The sequence below is a fragment of the Ornithodoros turicata genome, chromosome 6, assembly GCF_037126465.1.
Source record: "Ornithodoros turicata isolate Travis chromosome 6, ASM3712646v1, whole genome shotgun sequence".
Classification (NCBI taxonomy): domain Eukaryota; kingdom Metazoa; phylum Arthropoda; class Arachnida; order Ixodida; family Argasidae; genus Ornithodoros; species Ornithodoros turicata.
In genome coordinates this window covers 3,075,026-3,084,552 of record NC_088206.1, presented here as the reverse complement: position 1 = coordinate 3,084,552, position 9,527 = coordinate 3,075,026, and the positions used below count along the sequence as shown (strand labels likewise).

Sequence of the window (9,527 nt, the reverse complement as noted above, 5' to 3'; positions counted from 1 at the left end):
GTTGTACACCGGAAAATACGGTTCTGTGGAGTCTCGTAACCTGAAAGGGTTTTGCACGCATCACTTTGGAGGCCATTTGAACAGTTCTTTGAACACGCCAAGAGCATACGTATCCAGGTATTCCGAAACTATACCTTTGTAAGCGCGGCTGTGAAAACAACTACGGAATCGAAACTGGAAAACTAGCAGTGACGTCACATGAGGTGACCCTAAATTCCAACTTCATTTTTGAGTGGGCACCCATTTCTCCTTCTGTGGTCCCGTGTTTTCGCGCACACGAACCTCTTCCTTTTCTGGTCCTCGTAACCTACTGTACATAATAATTTGCGCAACGCGGCGTCGAAGCGCCGTTGACTGTCCAGTCTGAGGTCGCTTTAACCTAATTGGATTACATAAGCGGACAAACAGAGTTAGGCATTTAACGGGTCAGACCCTGTGGAACGCTGTAATTGTGTTAGGGAATTCCGCGCGCGTGGATCGACGACAGGAAGGGTCGAGTTTGATTCGGAGGCTGCCCAATAGAATTTACGTCGACTGTGCACACCTGCAGAATGATTGGGGAACTGAATATGTTATACGTATATTGATTATGCAACTGAGTTAGGTTATGCACGAAGCGACGAAAAAACAGAATTGAGGTGCGGAGACAGATACTGTCGCAGGTGACAGAATGGCGAGAAGGAATGGAAAAGGCGACAAGGCTGCCGTTAAAGGAAATAGTTCTGCCCTACTCGGTTTCAGTTTTCTTTAAAGTAGCTCCCATGGGTTCCATTTGTATTTCCCCAGCAAAACGGAACGTACAGAGACTAGTCAATATCAGACTTGTACGTATTTGGAGTATTGTATTTAAAATGCTGTATTTTAAATACAATTTGTGGTATTTTGGTACTCTACTCAATGCTTTTTGCTTTGTGTATTTGTACTCTATTTAAAATACATTTTATGGTATTTTCTACTCAATACTCTAATTACATATTTTGGATCTCCCTCTCAACTTTCTGTGTCTTGTCTTTCCATTATCTTGCTTGTTCAGCGGAAATTCCCTGAGTCCCTCGGACTTGACCCGGACACTGGCCCTTCTTGGAAGTCACCATTTAGAGATCTTGCCCCGTGTGTACTAATCCTTGGCGAGTGAGGGTTCTAATACGTGTGCCCTGACATGGTGACGCAGAATTGTGACCTCGCCGAGCAGGCATCTGCTAGAAGTTTGCTTTGTTCTGGGTCACATATACTTCGTGGAGTTATGTGGTATCTCTTTGTCATCTTTTTGGGACTTATGTTTAGATTACTCCTATCACACAGCGGCGGCTTGCGTAGTGCACGGGGTTTAGGTGATTCATGTCACATAGCGGCGACTAGCCGCATTGACCAGTGACCGGTGACTTTTTGCGTTCAAGGATAAATAGTATCTTAATTGTATTTCAAATACTTTTTGAAGTATTTTGTACTCTATCTTAATTACTTTAATTTTCATGTATTTATACTCTATCTTAATTACATTCTAAGGTTAGTATTTATTATCTTATCTTAAATACATTTTTGAGTATCTTGTACATGTCTGGTCAATATGCATGTCTATTCCGCGCATTTCGCACTAGAAATTTGAACAGTATACACTGACGTGTATATAAACACGTCCTTCATTGAAATAATGGTAAAAAACGAGCGAGTTGATGGCATAGGGTAATAATAGAGTAATTTTTGTTTTTTGTTATGGGTGTAAAGTGAGCAGTCCATTACATTGCAGCGCCAGAAATTTCTCTAATATATTTCTCCCTATTCTCTTTCCCTCCAATCCAATCGCAGTGACAAATACTGCTACGCGCATATACTCTCTTAACAAAAAATAAATAAAAGAAAAGGACACCCCTTCCTACTACTTTTCATTTTCATTTCATTTAGTTCGTTTTATTTCGTTCATACGTAACACTCGGTACACATATCCGTGAACATGTGTCACGCGTGAATCGACGTACAGCACAGCACCTATATATGCTTAGTGAACGGAACGAAAACAAACGAAAAGTAACAATAAAGTACTGCTTCCTTCACCCTTTCCCTGACCCATGCGTTGCACTCTTTTCGAAAGAAGCTTTCGCTTCCGGAAAACACTTTCTGGCTCATTTCGAGGAACAGTGTGTCAACAACCCTGTCATTAAGCGGAAAGCCCGCTCCAACTCTCCACGAAATGACGGTATAACAAATCGATGCGAGCGTGTAATCGAACTGCCGGCCGCGAATCGTTGCAGTCACGTGACCAGTTGTGTGCACACATATCGAACCTTGCCTGCGTTATAGAGCGCATGCAAAATTGCAGTCAGTTTCCATGGTAAACGGTTACCGGCAACAAATATCGCGACGGCTCAACCGTACCGTGAATCAATGCTCTCCAAGCAGACGACAGCTCCTGCCGTCGTCTGCATCAACAGGTCAATTTGCAGACGAATATGAGTTCGCAGATGATGCGCGACATGCGTGGACGGCGCGACGAAGTGATGTGATATGGGTTGTGCGGCATTTAAGAGTGATATTAGTGGAAGGACCAGTATAGTGCTAGACGATGACGCGGAAAGCAGACGAGATTCTAGGTCGAACGTGGTATCTGACACGGGGTCCTTCCCGCCATCGCCAAGACTGTTTCGGAAGTCGTCTGCTTCTAAAGGGAAGAAACTGCCGACCGTGGATTTGTCGTCTGGATGCGGACCGTCGTCGGTGAGTTTCCTTTTGTGCTGCGCATGCTGGTCTACATGCTCATGGACAACTCTTTATGAGCTGAAGTGTTTAGTACTGCGTTGAAATACCGTGATCAGCATTTGTTTAGTAGTAGTGGTACATGCCCAATTTCGTCAGTTAATCTCCATTCAGTGTCTCGCATAAAAGAGAATGACCACTCAGTCCTTATCTCAAACTAATCATGCCGTTATTTCTACCCATCTCTATACTGGTGTTGAAGTAGTCTTGTACTCGTTTGTAATAAACCTAAACTAAAACGCTACAAAAATCGTTCGTCGCCCATTGCAAATGTTAGAGAGCTTCAAATGATAATGGTTGACGCATTGGTAAGTTTTGATTTACTCCTCAATAATGTATACTGTGTACTAAGGTATGTACTGGTACATCTTAAAGGAAGTTTGGAGTGATTCATTGGTTGCCATATTAAAATTGTGTCTGGCAGTCAGATATGTCCAGATGCCGTACATAAGGCTGTGTTCAGCACGGCGTCATGTCTTTCGAGACAAAGACAGTACGGAAACATTTTGTATGTTTCACCCACGTGACGACAGCAGATTCTTTTAGTTTTTTTGTCTCGAATCTCGTTTTGATTCACAACTGGTTTTACTTCATTCGGGTATTTCTTGAGTCAGACGTGCTACCATTGTTTCCATCGGGCCGAGCATTGCGCTTTGCCCCATCCTCCAGTCCTCAATAAAATAATCGTATTTCTCTTTTCCTCGGTATATTAGTTTTCTATCTTCAACCTCACGTTTACAATGTTTGTAGTGTTTCAATTGTTGTACCCTTCTACGACTCTTTGTTCACTACGTTGTAAACTACGTTTTAGATACCCATATATTCCCTGTTCCCAACTGACACAAAGATAAGAGTTATCTTTCATTGTCTATCTTCCACGGCCCCTATAGCAACGATTGGGCACCCCTCGGCCTCCGAACGACGGAACCCAGAGCACAGATTCGGGGATCTACGAACTGGACGAAGGTATCATCACTGAACTCTCGGCACCGGAGAAGGTCATGCACGTGGAAAAGAATTTCAGGCATCCTGAGGACGTGGACGGTACAAATTTCCCCATCTCCGTGATATTCGCATTATTGTTGTAAAATATGACGTAACTGACATCGTAAGACGATTTCGAGCATTGACATTCATATTCTGTACAGTTTGGCTGCTCGTAGCTTTCCTTGACGGTACGTCTATTGTTGCGTTACTTAACCATGTTAACGATAAAAACGACCGTGTTAAAGAAATTAATTGTGTGCAGATCTCGTAATTGAAGGCAAGCAGTGTCCACGACGTCTCAGCGGCAAGGAGAGAGAGAAGAGAGAGGAGGAAGAGATCCTCGACAAATTGAGGGAAGAAGGACTTGTGGTACGACCGGGTAGTAAAGCTTCAGGTGGCCTTTCGTAAGTGAAATACATTCGCAGTGTAATTTTTTTAAAAATTACGCTCAGTGATTTTTTTAATTTTTAATTTTTTAAAAAAAATTACGATCAGTGAAGAACGCAAAGAACGGCACGTGGTGTTGATGGATTGTGGTACACTGCTCCTGAATAACTGAATGAAACTTAAAAAAAAAAACATGGGATTATATTTTAGAGCGTATATTGTTTTCATTATATTGTATTACACTGTACATTGTTGCACTATATTGTAGAGAGTATTGTATCGCCACATCGACATCACTATCGTGAACCATGTTAGCACTGAGCATAGTAGTGTCCTACCACATATGGGTTCATATATGCGATAGCTTGTCATACGAGCACAATGCGTCGATCTTCAAAAGTTCCTGGTCGCGCATGTCATTAGCCGGCTTTACATGAACTCGACAGAAGCGGGTCGAGTTGAGTTGCTGGGTTCGTAATCGCCGTCGGGTCGCGCTGACCCTGCGTCGCGTCCAACCGAATCGACCCGACAGCAGGCCCTGCTGTCGTGTCGATTCGGCTGGACGCGAGCACGCCTGCTGAGCAGGGGGTAGGTTCACTCGACTCGACCCGATACGCTCGGGCGAGGCTCGATGACTCGCTAGACGCCGCTGCCATAGCCTCTGGTTGGAGCGAGTTCATGTTAACAGTAGTAGTAGTAGTAATTAACTGAAAAAAAAAAATAAGAAAAAAGTGGGAGAAAGACTTGGAGCAGGGTGGCTGCTCTAAGGGCGCCTGCAGCTCCATCTCATTTAGGTGGTTTTGAGGTTTATGATATGTGGCTGCTAGTAGCGGCAGTATATACCGCTTTGTTTTAGGTAGACACAAAATGCCTTGAGTGCCTTCATGTCTTGTTCCCTTGTAGGACATCTTCCCATTACTTTGCAATAAGAGCAATGTCTTTTGTCCAGCGTCGGGTCGAGTTCCACACAGCAGAGTAACTCATGTAAACGAGGCTATTGTAAACTGTGGAACATAAAGAACGTAGTAATCGGTACCTTCTGCGACATACTTGCACACGATACGTTCCAAACAAGTCGATCGCTGCGACATCAGAAGGGAATGTGTGCAGAAAACGCACGCACATTCTCACATGAGTAGTTAAGGCGGTGTGTTTATGCAAGGTTAATGTATTTTCACTTTCAGTCGATTAAACTGAAATGCACAAGCCACATGCACGATATCACTACGAATTCCAGATAAAACGTAGCACCCAGTTCTTGTAGCAGAGTAAGCGTTTGGGCTGGTTGGTTCATATTGGATTAAAGACAATTAAAAATCCCCAGTGCTGGGTAGGACGAGGACAGAGGATAAAAATGACAAGGACCGACACTGAACTGCAACCAAGTGAAGTTTATTTTTCTTTTTTCGAGCAAACCCGCGACACCCCTCTCACCCCGCAAAAACCGACCAAAAGAGAGCGCTATACACCAGAAACAAGTTCTTCCATATCTGCTTGCAGATCGGCTTGCAGTTCAGTGCCGGTCCTTGTCCTTTTTATCCTCTGTCCTCGTCCTACCCAGCACTGGGGGTTTTTAATTGTTTTTAACCCAGTTCTTAACCTCCGAGTTTGCGAAAAAAACATATCACCCGTAATAGACAAATCCTACGAGTCAATACGAGTCATCGGTGTACACTCTAAGAAAAAAATGAGTACTTTTACTCCTTTTGGGGACTAAATGCATTGCCACAAAAAATAGTCCCTTTCGGGAGTAAATGCACGGGAGTAAATGAATGTCACAGAGTGTAGACTGCATTTCACGCGCTGTTGTAAGAGTCCCAAGTACATAATTCGTGTGCATGCATGAAAATACTTTGAAGCAAACCGTCAACCGTGATATATCGAGTGATATAAAATATTGCGCCATACATAGTGCACAATTTGCGAAGAAAGATGCCCTAACTGTTACTTACTCTGTGTGGCTGGAAAATTGCTACGTTGGCTGAGTTATACAGCCTATGCCGTTCAAATTGACCAAGGGCACATATTTACGCAGACTGTTGCATTCAGGAGACCATTCGCGAAGTTCAGTGACAATTTGCAGGCCTGGGGAGTAAATGTCGGGACTAAATGTCGGGTTAGGGGACTAAAATTGGGAGTAATTGCAGACTAGGGGAGTAGAAGCTGCGACTACTCCCCGTTTTACTCCTTTTTTTCTTAGAGTGTAGTGTCCGCAAGGCCCTTGGGGTTTTATGAATGAATGAATGAATAAACAAATAAATACTATACGTCCACGTTGGGACTGGTGCAAACGAGAGACTACTGAGAAAATTACGAACAAAATATTGCGCAATTTCTTCAAAAACTCGGAAACGCCTGCCTTCCACACCTTCCATTACTGTATTACAGCCACAGGTTTCCTCAAAAGCTTTTTCTTCGATGCTTAAAGAGAGTTCGAAATCAATGGAGTGGGGCGAGGTTGATGAGTGGAACCATCTGTTGGGCAGGTTCGAAGTTTCCCAGTCCGATACGACAAGGAACTCGCATCACCTTCCACCATTAAAGAAGAAGAAAACAAAGAAAACGAGAAAGAAAGAAATCACGTCGGAACTCATCGATCAAAGGTTGGAACAGGCGGACGCACGAAGAAAGGCAAGTTGGCCGCTTCTTTCTTAATTTCTTCAGTTATTTCGTCGACTTCTTTGTAACGGTCGTTAGTTCCCTAATAGAGAGTTTTAGTGCGTCGTATACGCTACCGCCTTTGCGTACGTGTAAGGGATAGCGCTGGTTAGTTCTGCGCATGCGCAAGACATAGACAGAGCTTTGCGCATTGCGCAGAACCACCACGCCACGCAAAGGCGCCACCACGCAAAGGCGATAGAGTACATACGATGCACTAAAAATCACTGAAGTTGCCCACGTCACCAAGTTGCTGGCGTTCTAGGCATGGTTCTACCAACCAACCCAATGTGGTGGTGGTGGGGGAATATGTTTATTAAAGATAAAGAAAGGGGGAAAGGTCAGATAGGCCAAGGCCGATTTGCTATTCCCAAAAAGAGAGAAAAAGGAGAAAAAGAAAGAGAAAAAAGAAGCAGAAAAGGAAAAGAGAAAGTGGCAGGGGACGATGGGGTGGCTGATGGGGTGGCTCAAAGGCTCTCAAGGTGGGGTGGCTGATGGTGTGGCTCAAGGCTCAAAGGCTGCAGTGCAGCCCAGTGTCCTTCAGGTAACGCAGGAGGGCTCGGGTGACTGCCCACTGCCTGGAGTGCCGGACAGGTCCCGGCAGCGTCGCCAGGGAAAGTTCCCTGTGTTTCAGTGTGGGATGAGTATCAAAAGTGTGTATTGACGTGTAATATGAAGTGTTCAGCGATTATATCAACAGTATATCAGTGAGTGACGTAAGTGGCGATTCTTGCAGCTTCATACAGAAGCGAGAACCAGGAAAGCACGTGCAGCGAGTGCGAAGTGGACGGCACGATCGACACGAAACAATAAGCTGGGACCTGCGGACACAGAGGAGACAGTGAAGGCGCGAACAGGGAAAAAGTAAGTTGTAGGACGACACACCGGAAGATTCAAAAGATGCTCTATGGCACAGAGTATCATCCTTCCTATGGCAGGATACCGTCCTTAATTATTAACGAAGCAGGCCGGCGCTCACTCTAAGAAAAAGAAGGAATAACAGGGGAGTAATTGCAGCTTCTACTCCCCTAGACTGCAATTACTCCCCATTTCGGTCCACTAACCCGACATTTAGTCCCGATATTCACTCCCCAAGACTGCAAATTGTCACTAAACTTCGCGAATGGTCTCCTGAACGCAACAGTCTACGTAAATATGTGCCCTTGGTCAATTTGAACGACATAAGGCTGTATAACTCAGCCAACGTAGCAATTTTCCAGCCACACAGAGTAAGAAACGGTTAGCGCATCTTTCTTCGCAAATTGTGCCCTATAGGTATGGCGCAAGATTTAATATCACTCGACATATTACGGTTGACGGTTTGCTTCAAAGTATTTTCATGCATGCACATGAATTATATACCTGGGACTCTTACAACAGCGCGTGAAATGCAGTCTCCACTCTGTGGCATTCATTTACTCCCGTGCATTTACTCCCGAAAGGGACTATTTTTTGTGGCAATGCAGTTAGTCCCCAAAAGGAGCAAAAGTATTCCTTTTTTTTCTTAGAGTGCACACGTATATAGTGGAGAAAGGCCCATAATGTCACCTAGCGTTATCCGGCGACGCTTTCTGTTTACCAACTTGCTGCCCGCTCAACTATCAATCAAGTGTCCTTAACGTGCTTCTGGATGGGTTGACCAGAGGTGATAACGCGACAATTATTTCCAGCAGACCCAACGAGGATCCGCAGCAAAAGGGAAATGGAAGGTGTGTTCACGCCGAGGGATTTGGGGCCCGCAAGCAGTTCATCAGTGACTTCTGAGACCCGTTACTACATACACATAACGCATTTACCTCTATTATCGCCGTTGTACCTGTACATTTTTATGTTGTATCGACGCTCGAAATATATCGCAAATAAAAAAAAACGTTTATTACACACCAAGAAATGACACGACTATACTAATCGAAGTCGAGCTCGGTGTACTCTTTGCAAGACTCGAGCTCTATATTGATTGAGTGCCCGTGAGTATATGTGAGTGATCCCGCGCTGTGATTCAGGCTTTCGATTCAGAGTGTGTAATAGCTATACAACTTTTGCAATGGAGCAGGTAGCACCCGTGGTGGGTTGCTGAAAGCTCCAAGGTTTACTTTATATTTTACTAATTTACTAACTAAGTAATTGGATTGTGACAGTTTCGTCGATGATCCTTTGTGGTGCTGTTCACGGGAAGATTTTTTTCCTAAAAATCGATGATCACCTGCATCATGCACGCATGCAGGAATATCGAACAACAGGAAAATCGAAAAAAATAAATAAATAAACTCCTGTGTACTATTTCTCTGTGCGCTCAAGTACCGTTTAGCTTGTACGTTGAATTTTTGTGTGTGCAGCGATACAAAGCTATGAGTGTCGTTAATATTACACTACCAAGGCTGCTGCTGGTTTCGGAACGCAGCCTCCCGGGGCACTCGCGTGCACCGCGGCGCGGACGGAGATGATGCGGCGAGTTAGGGGGCTATGTGCATCATCGAGTTCGGTCTCCTTCTTTCTCATATAGGGGTGGCATACAATGTATCGCTCTATAGACGAAAGAGTGCTGGGCGAACGCAATGCATTCCGAGACAGGTCGTGGTCGCACGTCACAGCAAACGTCAACGCACACGTGACCTCCAAGATGGCCACGCGCGTGATCGGCTGCAATATCGTTTGTAAACAAAGCGTTTACTGTTTCCGTGCGCCGTTTCGGTCGTCTTTCGATCGCGGTAATTATTTTCACCCGATGTAATCTCGCAGTTTTG

The 9,527-nt window shown here is 44.5% G+C and overlaps 1 protein-coding gene across 1 annotated transcript; it reads left to right on the top strand.

Moving 5' to 3' along the window:
* The first annotated feature begins 2,423 nt into the window (after positions 1 to 2,423).
* LOC135397470 (uncharacterized) lies at positions 2,424 to 6,780 on the top strand. The gene is made up of 4 exons (XM_064629073.1): positions 2,424 to 2,712; positions 3,642 to 3,795; positions 4,001 to 4,142; positions 6,612 to 6,780. The coding sequence occupies exons 1-4, from the start codon at positions 2,503 to 2,505 to the stop codon at positions 6,778 to 6,780; spliced, it is 675 nt and encodes a 224-aa protein (XP_064485143.1). The 5' UTR covers positions 2,424 to 2,502.
* Positions 6,781 to 9,527: the final 2,747 nt, after the last annotated feature.